The 24,137-nt window shown below is 31.1% G+C and overlaps 1 protein-coding gene across 1 annotated transcript; it reads right to left on the bottom strand.

Moving 5' to 3' along the window:
• Positions 1-10,065: 10,065 nt before the first annotated feature.
• Positions 10,066-21,689, bottom strand: ath (athos). Its single transcript, XM_065500787.1, has 4 exons — positions 20,685-21,689; positions 20,544-20,619; positions 10,936-11,721; positions 10,066-10,864 (listed from the first exon to the last, which is right to left on the bottom strand). Exons 1-4 carry the CDS (start codon positions 21,581-21,583, stop codon positions 10,466-10,468), a joined length of 2,160 nt encoding a protein of 719 aa, XP_065356859.1. The 5' UTR covers positions 21,584-21,689; the 3' UTR covers positions 10,066-10,465.
• Between the last annotated feature and the right edge of the window lie 2,448 nt (positions 21,690-24,137).

Genomic DNA, 24,137 nt, shown 5'->3' with positions numbered 1-24,137 from the left:
ATTAAATTTTCTTTGATGGATGTGGTTTCCGGGCAATTCGAACATTCACCTAAGTGGCAAGAAGTTGTAGCATTAGGGCACATAGTCAATTTAAGGCAATCGCGGTAATGGTGTAAATCTTCTGATGAATCATCTTTTAAGTAATTTAAGTTGATTTCCTTCAACATCAATTTAACATTTTCATGGTAAATACAAACACATACTCTGTGAGTTCCGTTGTATAAATTTTGTGAATCCAATTTTGACATCCTCGTATTCAGATTGAAATGTTGCGAATAATTCATTCAGGTTACAGAGAACCATTCTCTTCTGCATTTGAACTTTCTTGCCATCGATTCGTACAGACATCCAGTCTTTCATCCCTGGCATCAGGCGACTCATATCATCTCGCTGATAAAACTGAGTTATTAGAGATTTAGTATCGCACTCCAAAGTTTTTCCCTTCTTTTTGTTTGGGAGTGTGAGAATCCCATGCTCAGCAACCAATTGTTTAGCAATTCTTGCTTTTCGTTGAGACGTTCCAAACTCTGTCATTGTTTTTGCAGAACTCCATGTTCTTGGAGCAAGCGTGAGAAGTTGAATTCTTTCAGCTTCACTCTGTGACGTTTTGTATTTCTCTTTTATTTGTTCAAGAACTTCTACTGCATCCTTATGGTATTGGTTTCGACACTCATTCGTTGAATTTGAAAAGTTAGAATAACCATCATCATCAACAGTTCTGTCTTCATTCTCGGAATTACTTTTGTCTTCATCTGGAATAACTTCAACGCAAGGCTCATTACTATTCAAATTCGGTAATTCGTTCAACTTTCCGAGCTCTTTCCTGCATGATCCACAAATTTTCAATCGTTTTGACAGCGTAGGGAAATTTTTTAATAAGCCGTCGGAAATATTTCGCATATCTGATGATCTGTGCTTCATTTTGTTAAAGGGATTAAAACAAAAAGACGAATAAATTTCATTTTCAAACTTAGCCTTTTTAGAAGTCGTAGACATTTTGAATTTTGTAAGTATTTATGTAAATAACACACGTCTTAACTTTAACGCTGTTTCTAAAAAACTGATTTCCGTATGTCTTCAGAATGACAATAAATAGTTTTTTAAGATCATATAGGTAGTACGTTTTAATGAATGAGTCTAAAATCTTTTATTAGGGTCAAGAAGGGCTTACATACTAAAGTACCTAGTTTAACCAAATGTTACAAATAATAATAAAAATAAACCACCATATAAATAACCTACCTGTCAACTTCTACCTCTCCACCCACTTCTTAAAGTCAAATGTCATAAAATAATAAATAAACTGGTACTTCGGAGAAGGGCCATAAAATATTTCCACTTGATTCCAAAAATTTGTTTCTGGGGCACCTGATATTTTAACAATGAAAATCACGTGCGCTGAAAACTACCTCTAGGATTGACTAAAAAAGCCGCAAGATACAAAACTCAGACAAATTTTGGGGGTGGAAAATTAATAGCGGTCGGCCTCATATTGCACCCCTCCAGTGGCTATTATTGGTCAGTTGTTGTGGTTTTTATTTTTAAGGTTTTAGAAACACTTACACACAAATATGAAAAAAATCAATTTAAAAACATTTGTCTTGAGTTACAAAACATTTATTTTGATAGATATCCCACTCGCATCCCACTAAGCGACCAAAAATGTTTTAAAGGAAAAGACCTAAGCTTTCTTTTGAGAAAAAAAATTAATAACAAAAAGAGTCCATTTTGGAAAAAAAAAAGTCAAAAAGGTTTATGATTTTTCAAAAAAAAAGTAAAAAATTGTATGTCTTGAGTTACAAAACATTTTTTTTATAGATATCCCACTCGCATCCCACTAAGCGACAAAAAGGGTGTTAAAGGAAAACACATAAGCTTTCTTCTGAGCAAAAAAAAAAATTAAAAAATGGGTCCATTTTTTTAAAAAAAGTCAACAAAGTTTTTGATTTTGCAAAAAAATTCAAAAATTTTAAATCTTGAGTTACAAAATATTTTTTTTGATAGATATCCCACTCGCATCCCACTAAGCAACCATATAGGTTGCTTAGGAAAAGACCTAAGCTTTCTTAAAAAAAATAAAAAAGAAAAAATAAAAAGGGCCCATTTTGAAAAAAAAGTCAAAAATATTTTTGATTTAAAAAAAAAAAAATCAAAAATATTTTATTAAATTTTTTTAATTTTTTTTTTCGAAAGATTGCATAAATAGCTATCTAAACTATTTGGGACACATTTTGCTAAGAACAATAGGTAATAAGTTATATGGATAAAAAAAACACCTGTTTGGAAAAAATGTCAAATTTTGACCTCCTATAACTCATTGGTGCAAATTTCATCGCGATCGGAAGACATCGATTTCAAAAGTTGGTTCACTTGACGTGAAATGCCCCATATATGTACAAGGTGGCGCAAAAGTAATCCTCCTATCAGAAAATGCTATAAATTTTGCGATTGGCAGTTCTGTTTTGGCATTTGTGTAGTAAACACATGCGAACGCGGAATATTGCTGACTATTTATTTGACCAATAATCGGTCGGTTTTTTCATCAAAAATAATCATGAGTGATGAGGCCCATTTCCATCTTAGCGGGTACGTAAATAAGCAAAATTTACGCTTCTGGTGCACTGAAAATCCGCGTGTAAGCCACGAAGAGCCATTACATCCGCTCAAAGTCTTTGTATGGTGTGCTGTTTTCGCTGGAGGAGTCATCGGACCTTTTCTCTTCGAAGACGTCGCACAATGGTTGAAGAGTGGCCGAAATTCATTTTTTTCATGTTCGCCGATTTGGATAATTTGTTTGGTAATTTGTTGTCAGATATCAGAATATTATGATTCCGTAATATTAGGCTGATATATTTATTATTTGTTTGGACAGACACGATCGAAGTTCATATATGTTCGCTTGTTTAAAATGGCATGCAAATTTACTGTATATTCAATCATTTGGTACAATCACAGTAAACTTATAATTTTACTTTGTTGTATATTTTCGTAAATGAAGTGCCATATAAAAAATTTCGTAGAACAAAATATAAACAACATCAAAATTTCAATGTTCATCAACTTCAGTGGACTGCATCTTTTTAGCGCTGTGGAGCGCTGTGGAGCGCTGTTTAACGAAAGATGTCAAATTACAGCTTGAAGTCTCAGCTAAAAGTTAAAAAAAATTCAGCTGCTCCTACCTGCTCCTTTCCAAAAAAAAACAGTAAAAACTATAAAGTGATATAGTGATAAAGTAACAAAACATGCATTTTCGTTCATGCATGTTGTTGTTGCCATAATTCTTTAGTTGTAGGAAGGAGAAATGTATCTCCTTTCCTGGGTGTTTTGTTATTTTATTATTTTTTATACTTAAATTATTAAGTAAACCCTAGCCAGTCGATAAGCTTCAAAATAAATCAATAAAATAATACACGATTAACGGTATTTTAACAAGTAAATGAGAGTTGAGTGATAACATGAGTTATTACGAAAGTAAAAGAATGAGACAAAGATAAATAAAAGATCATTGAGCATCAATTGTATATATGTAAACAATAATAATAAAACAATGAGAGTAATGAGTGACAAATAATATAATTATTGAGAAACAATATGCAAATGAGTTAACTATTTAAAAAGAGATCGAATTTACAGTCAAACATAATTGAATAAATGCACTGATAATAAAATAAATTGAATTTAGCAAAAGTTATTTTGGCAACAATAAATTGTAATGCAGCGATAGACACTAACAAATTTCATATATATTGCATGGATACTGCCAAGTTGTTTGTTGATCTCTATGGCTGGTACTACATGCCTGTAACTGTGCATAAGATTCTGGTGCATGGTAGCAAAATTATAGCAGAAGCTATTCTGCCAATAGGTATGTCTGTATCTAAAATCCCTTATTCAATGATTTCATTTGAATTTTTACATTTTAATTGATTATTTGTATCAGGTATGCTATCCGAGGAAGCTCAGGAAGCGAGGAATTAAGACTATAGAGCCTATAGATTACACCATTCGCGAAGAATTGGACGTGTAGCCACTAATGAAGATGTAATGCATAATCTTTTATTGTCTTCAGACCCATTCATAAATAGATTTCGCTCAAAGCTGAAAATCAAAAAATTGGAGTACGATAATGATGTTAAAAAATTATTAAAAGACTATGCTTAAATTACTTATTCATGTTTTTTCTATGGGAGGTGGGCGTAAAAGTGGGCGGATCAGGTATATATTTTCAGGAGCCCATTCTACAATTATAATATTTATTTTTTGAGAAAATTGAGTTGATGCATTAAAAATCAAGGGAGTTATGAAACTTTTTCAATACAAGTTGTATGGGAAGTGGGCGGATATTTTTCAAATTTCACACAAATGATTCTGAGTATTTAAAAATGCTATGTGCCAAAAATCAATGCCGTAGGTCAAAATTTAATTTTCACTTTGTATGGGAGGTGGGCGGATCATTTTGATTTTTCAAATTTTTCTTGATTCAAACAAAAAATGCCTATGTGCCAAGTTTCATTGTCCTTGGACAACTGCTTCTATTTTTAGCCGCTCGTTGTATGAACTTCAACCAATGTGCGTCGCGGGCCAAACGGTTACTGTGAATGGTGAGCGCTACAGAGCAATGATCAACGAGTTCTTTTTGCCGCAACTTGATGAATTGGGATTGGAAAACATGTGGTTCCAACAGGACGGTGCAACGGCACACACTGCACGTGCCACAACCGATATGCTGAAGGATGCATTTCCCGGGCGCCTAATCTCCCGTTTTGGCGATTTGCACTGGCCAGCAAGATCGCCTGATTTGACCGCTCCAGACTTCTTTTTGTGGGGCTTTTTGAAGTCGCGGGTTTATGTCAACAAGCCTCAGACTCTTGCAGCTCTTAAAGACAATATCCGTCAAGAATATGAGGACCTATCGCCGGAAGTTTTGGCCAAAGTGATGGAAAATGCCATAAAAAGGCTTCAAATGACAATCAACTTTGGCGGCGGCCATTTACATGACATCATATTCTCGACTTGATGTAAAAAGAATTAAAAGACCAAATAAAAATAATCCACAAGAAGAATCAAAGTTTTTCATTTTTTTTTAATTACAGCCAAAAAACATCGGAAGTTTACTTCTGCGCCACCTTGTATACATATATAAAAGTCAATGTGTGTTTGTTTGTATGATTGTTAGGGTATTTGTAATGGCACTCGACTTACAATAAAACAATTAATGAACAATCTAATCGGAGCGACCTCTAATCGGAGCGACCGAAATATAACTTCGGAAATGCCATTTGATTTTATTCGATTGCAGTTTCCTATTTGCTTAGTATTTGCAATGACAATTGATAAATCTTAAGGTCAGTTTTTGAAAATTTGCGGACTAAATCTAGAAAATCCATGTTTTTCACATGAACAGAAACTAATTTCAGATAGACTAACCCCCATTTTCTCAATATCTGGTTATCGTTTTTCGTAACGATAAACCTCCAATGAACATTTTTTTTGTATGAGAACTGTCAGTTTATCGTCACGATTGTATTGTAAATCTTTACGGTACGGGTAGCGAAGCACACCGGGTTTTAGCTAGTCTCTTATTATTTCAAAGATTCATTTTATATATTAGGCCGATAATAATGTTGCCAATGCATCTCTTTTTGCTTTTGCTCCCTTTGTCCTGATATAATTGTTCCATCGACTATTTGGGTTTCAATGTTTTCTTCTTCAACTATTTCATCGACGATGTTGCCTTCATTTTCAATAATTATGTTGTGAATAATCATACATGCCATTGTTAGTAATTTTGGCATATATGGACGTTGAACTTCGATATACTTCATGCATTCTAAACTTCTTTTTTACACGCCAAATGCCTGTTCCACAACAACTCGAGTTGAACTCATAATCATGTTGTTTTTGGATTGTATTGGTGTTAAAAATCCGTTATCACGATTCTAATGGATAGCCTCCATCGCCCAACAAATGGTAATTGGAACAAATATTTATTTCCTTGTTTATTATAGCTTTCCTAATAGATCCATCATGGCATTAGAGTTATTCACGGGAATTCCACATAATTTTCAATCCCGAAATTGTGCGAGAATTCCCGGGAATAATTTTCCTTAGTTTTATGTGATTTATTTGAACTTGACTTTCTCTAAAAGATGCTTAAAGCTCCAAAAAAAATTGACCAATAACAAGTTCATTATTCAAATTATTCCAAAAACTCGTGAATGTTCACAGAATTATATTCCGATCGATAGTGTCATTATTTGAGTATTTTGCTTTTTCACAAAGAGTAAAACGAATTCCACCTTCTTTACTTAATTTTGTCAATTCAAAATTAAAAAAAAAATATTTTTTGCAAATTAACAGAATTAATTGGTCTAACGAAGGTAGAACTAAATCTAATGAAAATTGAAACCATTCCGATACAAATGACAAATAGTGACATGTTTGTATATAACCAATCCCGGATATAAGGATCCCGCAATTCCCAAAAAAGTGTTGAAAAACCCCAAAAATGGGATTTTTTAGATTTTAGGCTATAATATCCATACCAGGAACCCTTTACAAAATAATTAAGAACATATTGGGCCATCTAAAATGGGTTACTATACATGGGTTTTTGGGTTTTTTGCTTATATCTCGGCCATTTGTGCACCAATTTTCTCGATTTTAAATAGCAAACGAGCCGGAAGAATTCCGGAGATTTTGATGTATCAATCATGTTTGTAAGTTATTTAGGGGATTTGGAAAGTTGATTTCAACACACAGACGGACATGGCTATATCGACTCCGCTATCTATAAGGATCCAGAATATATATACTTTATGGGGTCGCAAATGAAAAATGTAGATATTACAAACGGAATGAAAAACTTATATATACCCTTGCCACTCATGGTGAAGGGTATAATAAATTTGTGATAAATTATTAAATTGTGAAAAAAATGCAGACAACTTTTAATAAAAATGTATCCAAATGTTATTTTGTATTCCTCAGTGGCAAATTTCAGAATGTTTTTTACTTTGATTAGCACAAAGTACCATGTGCAAAGTTGTGAAAAACGTAAACAAAATACAAAACAAATTGTGGCCCAAAATTTTACAATTTAAAAATAAAATATGTATATTTTTTACACTTATTTTGAGAAAATATCAGAAAAATACGTATGTATATTTTTATTTATTATTTTACTTCATTGTTTTGGTTGATATGTTTAGTTTTACCACAAAACGGCAGTGTTTGTTTCTTTTCGATAAGAGATTACCAATCGAGTACAACTTCGAGTAAATTCGTTTTGATGACTGCCGTGATCCACGTTAACTACATTTCGAAGACAAAGTACTCGATTTCGAATGCGGTGATTTGGCCCCAGGCAGGGTTGGAGAAACTTGAAGAACTAACATTAGTAAATAGCTACCGGGCGAAGCCGGGGCGGTCAACTAGTTTTATATAAAATTTGTTTGATAAATTGAATGAACATTGACTAATTTTCGATTTTCTAAAATTATTTCACCTGCTGTGAGTCACTGTATGTACATTTATTCGTTTAATCTGATTATTCTACATAAAATTGTTCTAATTATTCGTTATTCGAAAATGTTAATTTTTAAATTGTGCGAATAATTATTTGTAAGAAATTATTCGATTAATCGAACGATCATTACTCGAATGAATACCCTAGTGCGAGGGCATTGCAATATACAGTGTAATGAGGTACCACATGAACTGGCCAGACAGGGTTCAGATCTTGACTATATTAGTAGGGTTGATCTTTGAAAGATTCCTTGACTTTACAAACCAATCCTGGGACAGAAGCTATCTGCTAAGAAGCTATATCCAAAGCTATCTGGCCAAAGTTATATACAAAAGCAACCAAAATACTAATTGGGTTGGATAGAAGTCTGTAGTAGGAATGATGGTCACTGCTCCATTGGAGTATTCATTTAAAAATATAATAGTGGCACACAGGACTTTTGTAGGATATGCTGGGCTTGAAACATTTATTTTCCAATATTTTCATATTTGTTATTTTTGTTATCGACGTTTGAGAAAACTTTAAGTCCATCGCCTATGGGTAAAAATTCTTTCAGAAAAGTTCATATTATCAAAGACTACATTCAAATTTGATCATTTTTTATTTTAATATTTTTTCAGACTTTAAATTATGTTTTTCTACACCTTACTCTGTATATATACTTCTTATTTGCAAATTTGAAAAAATTTTAATATGAAGAAATTTTAAAATTGTGCAAAACTTATACATACACATCTGCTCAAAATAATAGATACACCTAATTGGAAAAAATTTAAATGGCGGTAACATTGAAAATTTCCTCGCAAGCGTTAAGAATACATCATATTATTAAAATTTCTATCTGGCAATGTCATGTCAGTCAAAAATCTGGCAACTATTTGCTTTCATGTTGATTTTTAAAAACGAATTTATTTGAATTACAAAAAATTATTTGCTCATAAAAATAGATACACATCAGTAATTTGTAATTTGTTTATATACATTTTTTTTTTGTGCAATTTTTTGTTCCTATTTACGTGAAACAGTAAGTATAATTTAAATTTTAGCAACAATTTTATAAAAAATAGGACTCTTTTGAAGAAAATGGGACGAAATCATCATTGTACCGAAGATGAGAAAAAAATTGTTCAAACGATGAGAAATCAAGGAAAATCATTACGGGAAATAGCAAAGAGCATAGGAAGATCTTTACATTTTGTCCAAAATGCTTTATCTAAATAACAAAAAAGAGAAACTCGCGGTAGACCAAAGAAAACCAGTCCAGAAACAGATAGGCGGATCGTCCTTATGGTTAAAAAAGACCCTTTCATATCATCGAAAGCTATTTCTGCGGAGCTATGTAACGAAATCAGTCCACAAACAGTTCGTCGTCGTCTTTTACAAGCTAAATTGCTGGGAAGAATTGCCAGAAAAGTGCCACTAATGCGCCAAAAAAATATCAAGACAAGATTAGAATTTGCTAAAGAGCACTTACAATGGTACGGGTGTGAAGGCGAAAAAAAATGGAGAAATATTTTATGGAGCGACGAAACAAAAATAAATTTGTTTGGAAACGACTGCCAAAGAAATGTACGCCGACCAAAAGGAAAAGAATTCCACGTTAAATTTACAAAAAAGACGGTAAAACATGGCGGGGGAAACATAATGGTTTGGGGTTGCTTTTCATGGAATGGTGTTGGTCCGATATTCCGAATAGAAGATACCATGAATGCTAGTGGGTATAGAGACATATTGGAAAACGTAATGCTTCCATATGCATCGGAAAATATGCCATTAATATGGACATTCCAGCAGGACAACGACCCAAAACATAGTTCAAGATTAGTTAAAAACTGGTTCTTGGAGAATAACGTACCTGTTTTAAGCTGGCCCAGCCAATCCCCTGATTTAAACCCAATAGAAAACTTGTGGAGTGAATTAAAGATAAGGCTTTCGAAGGAAGTTTTCAAAAATAAAGACGATTTATGGGAGAAAACGCAAAAAATATGGTACGAGATTCCATTGGAGAAGTGTCAGAACTTGATATCCAGTATGCCCAGAAGAGTGGAGAAAGTTTTACAAAACAAAGGTGGATATACTGGATACTAGCTTTACTTTAATAATAAACTAATTTTTTTAAGATAAAATTTATTAGCTTTTGTTTAATAAGAATTTTTAAAAATGTATCTATTATTATGAGCACCAAATTTTTCGAAATTTAAGAAATTTTATTTACTTTATAATATTTATTATTAATTATGAAATATTTTGTTTTTGTTTTTTACTCTCCTTTTAACTATAAATAAAAATCGACTGAATTTTTTTTATAATTTTACAATATACCATTATTTGTTTTCGTTTTTAAAAAATAAATTTTGGTGTATCTATTATTTTGAGCAGATGTGTATGTTTTTAATATTTGGTTATGTTAAAAATTAATATTTAAATAATTGAATTAAAGCCGTTTTTCTATGTCCAATTCTTTTGAAGATACTAATAAAAAAGATTTCACTTTACTGTATTAATTTTAAATATTGTATTTATTTTAAACTACGTAATTAGTTTATTAAATTAATATTTAAAATTCAACTTTTATTAATTTTTAATATTAATAAGTTCTTAAATACATACAATGTAAAAAATAATTATAATTTGTAAACCTGAAAAAATAATAGGACTATAAAATTAACCTAATTAAGATGTTTCACTATAAAAACGATTGCAAACAAGGTAAAATTTTTGATAAAATGAGGACTTAAGGTATTTAAAGCACTTCAAATAGTGGTCACGAATATGTTTAAATATTTTGTCACAACACGAACTGCTCAGAATTTTTAACATAGAATTATAGTATTTTTTTTTAACTGGCAAATTCCTACATGTATAATTGAGACTTTAGAATTTAATAAAATTTTAAATAAAAGTGAAACATAAATCAATTTGTAATTGTAACGTTAATTACGATGACACTTTGATGCGACTAAGATGAGCAAACTGAGGTACAACCTCGGCTACCCATTCCGGCGAAATCTCTGTTATTTGACGTAGGAAATTACGTTCGGTGAGAACGATTTCAGAGAAAATTATGTAATCAGGACGATATTTGCCATGAAATACGCTAGAGGGATGAATTTTGGCACGTTGGCGACCCGTTATGGTCAAATAGAAATTATCACGCTGCAATTCAGCAATATTATCGAATAGACCAACCAGTAAACATTTGCGAACTTGGTCAAAATTATTGCCACAACTATTGACTTGCAAAGCCAAACGTTCAACAATTTCCAAAAGTTGACTGCGAACTTCGCGAGCGTACATTAGATTACGAGTATTAAGGAAATTGTCATGACACCATAACTGTAAAGTAAAAAGAAATTTAATTAAATTATTGTGTTATATATTAAAATTAGTTAAATTCGATAATTTACCTTAATTTTTTCAGTCTTTTGAAAGGCACTGAAAACATTCAGCAGCGTTAAGTGATCACCATGTTTTGATTGAAATTTGGCATGAGCCAAAGCTGCCTGTTCACGCTTTTCAGCACTCGAAATGAATATATTTTCACCTGAGAGTACCGCTACCAAGCTTAACATCTCTTCCATACAGCCGAATTGTGGAGCAGCCAACAGTAATTTACTGTACTGAGGATCCAGGGGAAATTGAGCCATTTGACGACCCAATGGTGTTAGTTCGGGCACTGTGCCAGCATTTCGAACCGCACCCAAAGACTCGAGCTTCCGATAAGCAGAGTCCATTGCTTCAGGAGAAGGTCTATCTAGAAAATCAAAACTTTTGCAATCGATACCCAATGCTAGTAGATTCAAAACAGTGGAGCAAATATTGCTACGCAATATTTCAGGTTTTGGCATTTTCTCAAATCCATTCATTTCGTGTTGTGTGTAGGTGCGATAACAAGTACCGGGTGAATCGCGACCTGCACGACCACAACGCTGCCAAGCTTGTGCTTGGGATATGCGAACCACTCTTAGTACATCTAGACCTGTACTGGGACTATAAATGCGACGTTTTACAAAACCTGCATCGATGACACAACGTATGCCGGGTATGGTGACTGAAGTCTCGGCAATATTTGTAGCTAAAACAATTTTACGTGCATTGGCTGGAGCCGGCAGAAAACACTCCAGTTGCTTATTTTGTGGCAATTGGGAATAAAGTGGAAAAACTCGTACGCCCGCAATATTACTCAGATTTGTCTGTAAGAAAAAAATATATGTAAATTTTTTCATTATTAGAAAATTAAGACATTTTCTCAACTAATAAAAGAAGGACTCTTGCGTTACTCATAAGAAACAAATGACAAATTTAAATACGTTCCCATAAGAATTGGATCTACACTCCAGAACTATTCGAGTCTCACTCGATTAAATATTGTTAATCCAGCGTCAGATGTACAAATATATAATTCTCTATGGTCATAACCATAGATAAATACACATAGATCGGTACAATCATATCAAACTCAAACTCAGATGTCAAAAACCTAAATGGTGAGAATTTATTATTAAAGAAAACTATGTGGAAGCACAAACAACACTCGTATGTGTGATTTGAGTAATTTCTTTTATTGAGTTTTTTTCTAGTTTCCGCTCTATGTGTATTTCTCTATGGTCACAAGATGTTCGGAAAATAATATTAACAATTTTGTTTGAAAAACTCTCAAAAATTTGAAAACAAAGTGATTTCCACACATATTTTTAAAATAATTTTTCTATCCATGTTTCTGAATTAGGACCTTAAGGTAGGGTCACACATGACAAATATTTGATGAAAAAGACGTAACCACTAAATAAAATACATTTGAATTCTTTTATTTATTTGAAAAACTTATTTTACTTAAGGTATGGTCACACATGACAAATATTTGCTCAAAAAAGCGTAACCACTTTTTTTAAGCACAAATTTGTTTGACGTATTTACTCTTACAAGTGTTTTGTAAGATCAAACAGCATCAAATAAAATAAAACTATTTTTTTTCTTTGAATCATCCTAAGTGTTTTGTAAGATCAAACAGCATCAAATAAAATAAAACTATTTTTTTTCTTTGAATCATCCTAAGTAAAATAAGTTTTTGAAATAAATAATTGAATTAATATGTATTTTATTTAGTGGTTACGTCTTTTTCGTCAAATATTTGTCATGTGTGACCCTACCTTTAGGATGATTCAAAACAAAAAATTTAGTTTTATTTTATTTGATGCTGTTTGATCTTACAAAACACTTGTAAGAGTAAATACGTCAAACAAATTTGAAAAGTGGTTACGATTTTTTGAGCAAATATTTGCCATGTGTGACTGTAGAGTGCGTAGGTGTTGAACAGATTCCTATTCTTCTTCAATAGTTTTTACGTAGATAACCAATAAGTTCTAGAGTTTTTCAATTCAGTTTTTTAATAAATGTACGAATTTCTAAACGAACGAAAAAAAAAAATTATTCAAAAATAAATTTACTAATTGTACCCTTTCTTATAATATCTTTTTTCAGGCAAATTGTGATGTTGTTTTCCCTCATGGTAGAACCAACCAGGTACAATTATTAGGGAGAGTTTTCAATATTTACCCTACAACGTCAAACAACGCATTTACTCTCACTTTTTATTTTGTTTTCGCATTATTTTGCATGTTATATTAAAACTAACACATATTTATTAGGAAAAAATTTAATTTGAATTGAATATTTCACGAAAAAAATTAAATACACAAAAATTTGTTTAATTAATTTATTTTTGTCTTAGACATTTCTTTTTGTTTTTTTCTAATTTTCTTTTGTTTGACGTTATAGGGAATGTATAATGGAGAACGTACTTTCTAATAATTGTACCTTGCTTGTTCTGCCATGGTTTTCCTTCAAGTCGCCAAATGGATTTTTTCAAAATACTAGCGTTGTATACTAATATTATTTATTTTAGTGATATTATATGTAAACTATGAAAGCTGCGGAAGAAAAATCAAATTTTTCGTAAAATCCAGAATGCACTAAGTAAGGTGAAATCAACAACACAGCTGATTTTTATTTATCTATTTTGATAGTGCCTGAGTTTTGCCAAACTGAATTTATTTTGAAAAATTAATAAATTTTATTGTCAAAGAAAAAAATTTAAATCAAAAAACATGAATGAAAATGTGAATAAAAAGATTATATAATATATGCAGTATCCAAAATTCATTATATATAATATATATAATGAATTTTGGACTATTAAGCCGCCGTTCTTTTAAAAAAATTTAACGGCCGATTTTTAGTTAATATGCCAGAATAACAAAAGCTTTGCGTTTACATTGGTAACGATTTTGTCAAAGATTATTTACATTGTGTGTTGACATAAAAAATAATAAATTTAAAAATTCTAACAAAAATTAAAATCTTTTTAATTCTGAAAAGCAACATTTTGAAGAAAAATTTTGCTAAAATCAACGTTAATAAAAATAATAAATAAAATATACAAAATAATCAGGTGAGTATCAATTAAATTGAACTTAAAAAAATAAACATCCCATTAAAAAAATCTAAAAGATGCCAAAATAAAATTTGTTTATTTTTTGCACTTGTCAGCAAGAAATATTGGCGTATATTCGTAAATCATAACTAAAGTCGGAACTAGTAAAACAGAAACTAAAAAATAGTTCATAGATAGTTGTAGATCTTATACACAATTCATAACTAAATTAGTTACTGCTTTGACATGTAGAGAGAACAAAATGTCGATAATATTTTGATCAATATATACTGTAATTAATTTAAAGGCTTATAAAGCTATTAAATAACTATTTTTGTTCTTTAAAAAGTACATACAAAATTTATAGTTATAGTTTGTATGTAAATCAATTAAAATAAGGGCATGTAAAATTAAATTTTTCAATAGAATGTTGTTGACAAAAAAAAAAACACATCTCTAGATTATTTTCTTTTTGTATAGATGTACTAGCTAAAACCCGGTGTGCTTCGCTACCCGTACCGTAAAGATTTACAATATATTTAGTCTATCTAAAATTAGTTTCTGTTCATGTGAAAAACATGGATTTTCTAGATTTAGTCCGCAAATTTGTTGTTCATTAATTGCCTTACTGTAAGTCGAGTGCCATTACAAATACGCAAACAATCATACAAACAAACACACATTGACTTTATATATATGGGGGATTTCATGTCAAGTGAACCAACTTTTGAAATCGATGTCTTCCGATCGGGATGAAATTTGCACCAAGGTTAGCTCTATTGGATAGTAACTCAGACACAATTTTTCAACAACATCGGTCGAGAACTCTCTGAGTTATAGGGGGTAAAATTTTGACAATTTGGTCAAACAGGGGTTTTTTCTTATCCATGTAACTTATTACCTATTGTTCTTAGCAAAATGTGTCCCAAATAGTATAGATAGCTATTTCTTCGATCTTTCGAAAAAAAATATTTAAAAAAAAAAATAAAAAATTTTTAATATTTTTTTTCCGAAATCAAAAACTTTTTTGACTTTTTTTTAAAATACGCTATTTTTTTTTATTTTTTTTTTTTTCTTAAAATAAAGTTTAGATATTTTCCTTGAACACCTACTTGGTCGCTTAGTGGGATGCGAGTGGGATATCTATCAAAATAAATATTTTGTAACTCAAAACATAAAATTTTTGACTTTTTTTGCAAAATCAAAAACTTTGTTGACTTTTTTTTTTTCAAAATGGACCCTTTTTTAATCTTTTTTTTTTAGGTCAAACAAAAGCTTAGATATTATCCTTGAAGACCCTTTTGGTCGCTTAGTGGGATGCGAGTGGGATATCTATCAAAATAAATATTTTTTAACTCAAGACTTACAATTTTTGACTTTTTTTTTTGCAAATACGATTTTTTTTCCAAATGGGCCCTTTTTTTAAATTTTTTTTTGTAGTCAAAAGAAAGCTTAGGTCCATTCCTTTAAGATATTTTTAGTCCCTTAGTGGGATGCGAGTAGGATATCTATCAAAATAAATATTTTGTAACGCAAGACATACAATTTTTTAATTTTTTTTTGCAAAATCAAAATTTTTTTCCAATATGGGCCCTTTTTTAATTTTTTTTTTTTGCTCAAAAGAAAGCCTAGGTCCATTCCTTTAAGATATTTTTAGTCCCTTAGTGGGATGCGAGTAGGATATCTATCAAAATAAATATTTTGTAACGCAAGACATACAATTTTTTAATTTTTTTTTGCAAAATCGAAATTTTTTTCCAATATGGGACTTTTTTTTAAAAATTTTTTTTGCTCAAAAGAAAGCTTAGGTCTTTTCCTTTAAGACCTATTTTGTCACTTAGGAAGATGTGAGTAGGATATCTATTAAAATAAAAATGTTGTAACTCAAGACATTCAATTATTGACTTTTTTTTTGCAAATTCGAATTTTTTTTCAAAATGGGCCCTTTTTTAAAAATTTTTTTTTAGTCAAAAGAAAGCTTAGGTCCATTCCTTTAAGATATTTTAGGTCCCTTAGTGGGATACGAGTGGGATATCTATCAAAATAAATATTTTGTAACTCAAGATATACAATTTTTGATTTTTTGGCAAAATCAAAAACTTTTTTGACTTTTTTTTAAAATGGGCCCTTTTTGTAATTTTTTTTTTTGCTATAAAGAAAGCTTAGGCCTATTCCTTTAAGATGGTTTTGATCGCTTAGTGGGATGCGAGTGGGATATATATCAAAATAAATGTTTTGTAACTCAAGACATACAATTTTTGTGTTAAAACATTTATTTTGATAGATATCCCACTCGCATCCCACTAAGGGACTAAAAATATCTTAAAGGAATGGACCTAGGCTTTCTTTTGAGCAAAAAAAAAAATTAAAAAAGGGCCCATATTGGAAAAAAATTTTGATTTTGCAAAAAAAAATTAAAAAATTGTATGTCTTGCGTTACAAAATATTTATTTTGATAGATATCCTACTCGCATCCCACTAAGGGACTAAAAATATGTTAAAGGAATGGACCTAAGCTTTCTTTTGACTACAAAAAAAATTTTAAAAAAAGGGCCCATTTGGAAAAAAAATCGTATTTGCAAAAAAAAAAGTCAAAAATTTTAAGTCTTGAGTTAAAAAATATTTATTTTGATAGATATCCCACTCGCATCCCACTAAGCGACCAAAAGGGTCTTCAAGGATAATATCTAAGCTTTTGTTTGACCTAAAAAAAAAGATTAAAAAAGGGTCCATTTTGAAAAAAAAAAGTCAACAAAGTTTTTGATTTTGCAAAAAAAGTCAAAAATTTTATGTTTTGAGTTACAAAATATTTATTTTGATAGATATCCCACTCGCATCCCACTAAGCGACCAAGTAGGTGTTCAAGGAAAATATCTAAACTTTATTTTAAGAAAAAAAAAAATAAAAAAAAATAGCGTATTTTAAAAAAAAGTCAAAAAAGTTTTTGATTTCGGAAAAAAAATATTAAAAATTTTTTATTTTTTTTTTTAAATATTTTTTTTCGAAAGATCGAAGAAATAGCTATCTATACTATTTGAAACACATTTTGCTAAGAACAATAGGTAATAAGTTACATGGATAAGAAAAAACCCCTGTTTGACCAAATTGTCAAAATTTTACCCCCTATAACTCAGAGAGTTCTCGACCGATGTTGTTGAAAAATTGTGTCTGAGTTACTATCCAATAGAGCTAACCTTGGTGCAAATTTCATCCCGATCGGAAGACATCGATTTCAAAAGTTGGTTCACTTGACATGAAATCCCCCATATGTATATAAGGGTTTCAAATGTATACATACAAATTTTAACATTTACTTAATATTTTTGGTAGTCCGCGCATTTCTGTACTAAATATTAATATTGATAGCTGCTATAGCTGTCCCTATATATAATTGTTCATCACATCTATGGGAGGTGCCACGCCCACTATTGCTATTTTGCCCATTTTTGGCGTAAATAAGTAGTTCATACACAATTTGAACGCTTTACATACTGCAATTATACAGATAGATATGAATTTTAGTATTTAGATTGTTTGGAAGGTGCCACGCCCACTACTTTAGTCCGCCCATTCTTGTCCTAAATATTAAAATTGATCCGTACAAAATGTATGGGTTCTATCTCTTATTGTATCCCCATATATTAGATTTTTTAATTAATCATCATATGGGAGGTGCCTCGCCCTCTGTGGCTACTACTCCCATTTTTGCCGCAAATATTTAAACAAACAGTGGAATTGCTCATGTAAAATTTGAGGACTATAGCTATTATAGTTTCCTAAATATTAGATTTTTAAAATTAACTTTGTATGGGAGGTACCACGCCCACTTAAAATTTCAAAACAAAAAGTAGCCTATAGCTCCTTCCAGACATACATAAATATACTGTACAAATTTCAAGCAAATCGGTTCAGCCGTTTAGCCGTCTATAGATCCCAAACTAATAATAATAAACATACATACATACAGACACACATTCACTTTTATATATATAGATTAAAATGAAATCAATCAGCTGTTTTTTTTTAATGTATTAGTTAGTTGGCATTTAGTTACAACTTTACCCATGATTAAGTGCTAACTAATTGTGCTGAAAGTAACCAATTGTGAATAACTTAAATAGGTGCTTAAAAAAGTTAACACTTGGTGATCGTTTATGAATATGCGCCATTGTGTTTGTTGTCGAAACGCTCTCACCTTACTTATTACATCATGGTAAAATCTTTTTTATTAACTTTGACAATATAGTAATTAGCTATTATGTAAAGTAAATTCCATGGTAGAATGATAAAACATTTTTTTTGATCATTTGTGTCATCGATTATAAAATATTTTACTTTTTTTGGTCTTTGATATTTAAAACCATTATAAAAGATTTTTATTTTTTAAGGATTTCCATTATCATTATAAGTAACCAAAAAGTTTTTTGGACGCATAGAACTGGGTTTCATTCATTTTTAAATAGACGGAGAAAGATAAATCGGTTCAGAATTTCATAAGAATCAAGAATATTTTTGATTATAAACAGTTTTTTCTTTTAAAATGTACAATATGTGGGAGATAAGGCTAATTATGGACTAATCGGCATAAAATTTGGTGACATGTCTTATGTATATATGAAATGTGTTGAATTTTATTTGAATACCAACATTTTTAAAAAATCTATACGTTGAGTTGGGTCATGGTTCTATTCAGTAGGTATTTATGGGTCGCTTTGGTGTGTCCAATTCTCATCCGTACAATTAGGTTGTCACATTTTTCTGACTTGACGATTGCCCATCCTTCATGTCTAAAAATCTTGTCAGAACACGGCATTAAACAAATTTTTAAATTCATCTCAGAAATTGGACTCCTCTTATAATATTTAAAGTATTCTATAGCAATAATATCATTTTCTTTAAAATATACCTAGTCGAATACGAGTCGAAAGCCTTAGCCGCTAGTACTTTTTTAAAATTCTTTTAATTACTTAATTACTGTAATTAATAATTTTTCGGAAATGGGCCTTGTATGGGAACTATGACTAATTATGGATCGATCATTATAAAATTTGGTGACATGACTTTTGTATATATAACTTATTTGTGTTAAATATTATTTGAATACCAGCTTTTTAAGAGATTTAAGCTAGTTAAAGTGATTTTCGGAAGAGGGCTTTATATGGGAGCTATTGTACTAATTATGAAATCGTCACAAAATTTAGTAGTGTGAGTTCGACTTATATAAAACTTATTTGTGATGAATTTGGTTTGGATACCTATATAACTAAGATATTTATGAGAGCTTATCAATTTTCAGATGGGGCAATCGTATATTGGCTAGATAAAATAATAGATCGATTCCAACCAAATTCAATAGGTGTAGAAGACCGAAAAAAATAAAAATATTTTATAATGGTTATCAAACACCAATAAAAATAAATATCTTTCATAATGGTTATCAAAGACTGAAACTTATTACGGAACCTATGTTTTTGTAGTAATTTTTTCTAGGAATGGAAGGAATGGTACACATGATTCTAAAGCCAATAAATTGAAAGCTTTTTCAAAAGAGCTCCCAACACCTCCAGTAGGAAAACAGGCCGGTTAGCTCAGTACTGGGACTATATGGTACGCAAAGTTAAAGCCAATGCAGGTTTTAAAACATATAAGGCTCAAAAAGTTCCTAAACGCTGCTAAAAAAAAATAGAGGCCAATAACAGAGCACGGAAAATTAGCTCCGCTAGAGATAAGCCAGTGGAGAGTTATTGGGATCTTATTAAAAGAGAATTGAAGAGAACAAAAAAGGTGTCCAAAAGTGTGTTAGATTTTAAACGGAATAATAACCTATAATAACCTTAATGGAAGGGTTTCCGAAAAAGGTTCATAAATTCATCACTAGTCATTAGAACTATAAAAATAAAATTTTTGTAAGTTCTATTAATAAATTCAATCAATAAAAAAAAAAATCAAAACTGTAAGTTTAGTGTTTTCTTTTGTATTAACATTTATGTATGTTAAGAGTCTTTCGATCTCATTCCTTATACTCATTTATAAATATTATTAATACAGAGACCAAAAATAACTGTTATATTTTTTGAGACTGAAAAAGTGAATTATTGTTACGTTTTTAAATAAGACTTATTCATAATATATATTTTTTTTCGTTGCTCATAACTTTTATTTTTGATTTATATGTTTTTATGTTGCCTAATAACAGTTGTTCTTAAAAAGCAATAAAGCAAGTTGAACCTTTTATCAGTCAACAAAAGACACAAATCAGAAAATGCTCTTTCAACAGGAACCTGTGTAGCCGGCCCTGCATGGACAATTGAACCTATTTACGTAAAAATGCAAAAGTATACTCTTTCACTTCCCAGTATTGCAACAAAACGGCTTCTTCGTCCAGTCTCACAAGTTTCACCTATAGCTGATATAACACTCGCGATGTATTGTCTTCGTCATCTTCTGTCAAATTATTCATTTTGAGTACGGTTGTCATTGTGTAGTCTTCATATTTTTTAATTCTCATATGGAACATTTTTACATTTGTTTAAGCTTTGTTTTTTATTATGAATAACACTGTTAGTCTATATTTTTACATACCTTTGCAATTTGACGTATTTGTTGAGCCATTGCTTCGATTTCTTCTTGGCCAGTTAGGAAAATCAATACATCATGACTGTATAGGAAAATAATATGTATTGCAAAAATCACACTATTTTAAAACTAATAAAATTCACATACTTGGCTGGTGTATTTTGATGAATATCGAAAAGAGTTACTAGTGTAGCATGCAAGTAATCCGATTGTGGCTCTTTGGCATGCATTACCTTGACAGGATGCGTACGACCTTCCAAGTACATGCCTTTAACACCAAAGTAACGGCCAAAATGATCAATATCCATGGTAGCCGAAGTGACAATAACCTTTAAAGGTGTCAAGCTGCGCAATCTGCGCTGTCTTTGAGCCTCCTTAACAACACCAAACAACACATCTGTACTAACAGTACGTTCGTGAGCCTCATCCAACATTATGACTGTGTAGTTGCGCAGCAATCGATCTGCAAGAGCTTCACGCATAAGAAAACCATCGGTCATGAAACGTATACGTGTTTTCTGTGATGTACAATCTTCAAAACGCACAGTGTAGCCCACTAATTCTCCCAACTGACAGTGCTGCTCTTGAGCCACACGTTTGGCGACTGTAATGGCAGCCACACGACGAGGCTGTGTTACGGCAATCATACCTTTATTACCAAAACCAGCGCCCAATAGAAACTGTGGTATTTGCGTTGTTTTGCCAGAACCTGTCTCACCCATTATAAGCAATATATCAGATTTATGTATCTCCTGTACCAAACGTTTTCGACAACTTGTTACTGGCAATGCTTGGCGCTGTTGTTCCAATTGTACTTTAGTTGGTGTTAATTTTGTGGATGTTTGCTGCGACTGTTGTGCCAAACCATTTGTTTTGTTATTGGACACAGATTGCCCATTTGTATTAGCCGACTTGAAAATTTTCCCAGCCCCATTTTCTGCACCAGGACTTTGAAGTTTTCTTTTCAATGGAATTATACCACTGCGCACGTTAGAACCGAATGTCTTTAATGGCGATTTACTCGGTAGTGTGTATTTGGACTCCATTTTTGAAAGGCTGGAGTTTCCTAATTCAATTTTATTTATGGAAAATTTATTCTAATTAAGAGACGTAAACAAACACGTGAACAAGCTAAAGAAAATTTAAATAAAATATATTGACGTTTCACTTGTGTGGGTCTGTCAGTAACAGCTGAACTTTTAACACAGGCTGCCTCGAAAATATTTTTAATTCACGTTAGTGATGGTAGTACAGCGATAACTTGTACGTTAAACCGTTGTTTTTAATATTCAAATAAAATATGATAACACTGTGCTAGTTGAAAAAACTGTCAAGCGGGGTACGCGGTAGGTTAAACTAATTCGGGTACGCTGAATTCAGTGGTGCTAACCGTTTTTTAGGTTAGCTCGTATTTTCGAGATTCGCGTAACTCAAAAACGGTTTAGTTTATTGAATAAAATGAATAAACCGAAATTCCGCAATAAAATTACCTTTAAGAAAGTATTTACATGTTTTTAATCTTCGCAGTCGTTTTAAAAATGTAAAATTTTTGGCAAAAAAAAATGTATTTAAAACGGCATGAAAAATTGGGAAACCAAGCTACGCTGTTAGTGTTTTCTAAGCATATAGAAAATAAAGTTCCAAACAAAACAAGTGATTAAAATCTCTCCACAACTTTTGATTTTTAAACAAAAGATAAAGCAAATATCCCCTAACAACATTTTTCCCATATTTTTACAAAGTCTTTTATAATTCTTTTATTTCATAAAAATTTTATACATTTTTCAAAAGAAGGCACAATTTTCTATACATTGATATATAATATATTGTTACGAAATTGTACTTGAATTCAAATATAACGATTTTAAGGGCTGATTTAAAAGTAGCATAATGCTTTTAAATAACATTGCTGTAATAGCAAACTGTAACATATCTGTGGGCATTATTAAATAAAAGCTTTCAGTTGACCATTGATCGTAAGTTGGCAACGCTGTTTGAATTCGAATATTCAGTTAAAGAACATTGTAGAAAATACACCACAGATGGCGTATGATCTAGAATATTCGAACTTTGACAGTTAAAGAGCAATCTAGAGTGCAGATGGCAGTGTTATAAATAGTGGCAGAGGTTGCAGTCGTAAGTGAGTTTATCAGATACGCTTTTCGAATAAACATCAACTGAAGTGTGTTGTGTTTTTCAAGTAAATTGGTGTACATTGTAAAAACGGCACTGCATTGCCGACAATTGCAGTACTAAACATGGAAGAAAACTGCACGATGTAGCTAATTATTAAGAGTTACGTATGTATCTTATCTTTTGTGAATAAAATTAAAAGTTGTGGACAGATTTTAATGGATTAGGACTTGTATTATTTGGAACTTCGTTTTCCAATTTTTCATGCTGTTTTAAAAAACAAAAATTTTTCCACTAGTCAAATTTATGGATTCAAAATAAACAAAAAACAGAAAATTTACATTGCCGACAATTGTAGTACTAAACATAGAAGAAAACTGCACGATGTAGCTAATTATTAAGAGTTACTTATGTATCTTATCTTTTGTGAATAAAATGAAAAGTTGTGGATAGATTTTAATGGATTAGGACTTGTTTTATTTGGAACTTCGTTTTCCAATTTTTCATGCTGTTTTAAAAAACAAAAATTTCGAAATTTTTCTAAATATTTATTTTTTTTTGCAAAAAAAAACGTGTTAAGCCTTATTTAAACGTAATTTTATTGCAGAATTTCGTTTTTTCAGTTTATTCAAGAAACTAAACCTCCTCCATTTTTGAAATAACGGTATATCTCGAAAATACGAGCTAACATAAAAAAAAACTGTTAGCTCCACTGAATTCACCGTACACGAATTAGTTTAACCCACTTCTTGACAGAAAATAAAGTGTCAATTTCGTGCACAGTGTAATTAAACAAAAATACTTAAATTCTTAAGTGACCACCATATGTGATTGGAATTTCTCTAATAGCACTACTATTTTAACAAATTTTTTTTTCATCATTTATTTATTGTATCTTCATTATTTAATGAACTAACAATAAGTGGTTCAAATCTTATATCTAATAATTATTATTTAATTAGTCCAGCCAGTGCCGGACGAAAAAATTTTGTATTCATGGTTGTTTTGGTTAAATTGGCATTCTTCCTTCTAGATTAGGTCTGCTGTGTCCCTCCTTCTTAATCGAGTGTGGCCACGGTTATCTAATATGTTGCGGGCCAGCGGGTTTGGGTGAACTTCAAGTTTTTTTTAAATATTTTTGTACATTTTTGGAGATTTCTGTTTTTACAATGGGCACGTTTAGATCTTTGTGTATATTCGCGTTTTTGATATACCAGGGGGCAACTGTAATCATTCTTAGAAACTTGTTTTGGCGTCTTTGGATCTTTTCTACATTTGACGCTGAGGCCGTATCCCATAACACCATATCGGTTTTATGATCATGTTATAAAGTAGATGTTTACAATCTAAACTAAGCGTAGAGTTTCTGCCAATAAGCCAATTAATTTGAATTGATTTCAATTTCATTTGAGTCAACTTTGCATTTATATGACTTTTCCATGTAAGGCGACGATCGAGATGTATTCC

The sequence above is a fragment of the Calliphora vicina genome, chromosome 2 (genome assembly GCF_958450345.1).
Source record: "Calliphora vicina chromosome 2, idCalVici1.1, whole genome shotgun sequence".
In the NCBI taxonomy this organism is placed as follows: Eukaryota; Metazoa; Arthropoda; class Insecta; order Diptera; family Calliphoridae; genus Calliphora; species Calliphora vicina.
This window is presented reverse-complemented; position numbering and strand designations above follow the sequence as displayed.

Bases quoted from the DNA above. Each gene is read 5' to 3' on its own strand.
- ath (XM_065500787.1), bottom strand. From the start codon at position 21,583: ATGGAGTCCAAATACACACTACCGAGTAAATCGCCATTAAAGACATTC. The intron at 11,722-20,543 runs GTATGTAAAAAT...TTTTTCTTACAG, and splicing joins AAATACGTCAAATTGCAAAG to ACAAATCTGAGTAATATTGC. The intron at 10,865-10,935 runs GTAAATTATCGA...TTTACTTTACAG, and splicing joins AAAAGACTGAAAAAATTAAG to TTATGGTGTCATGACAATTT.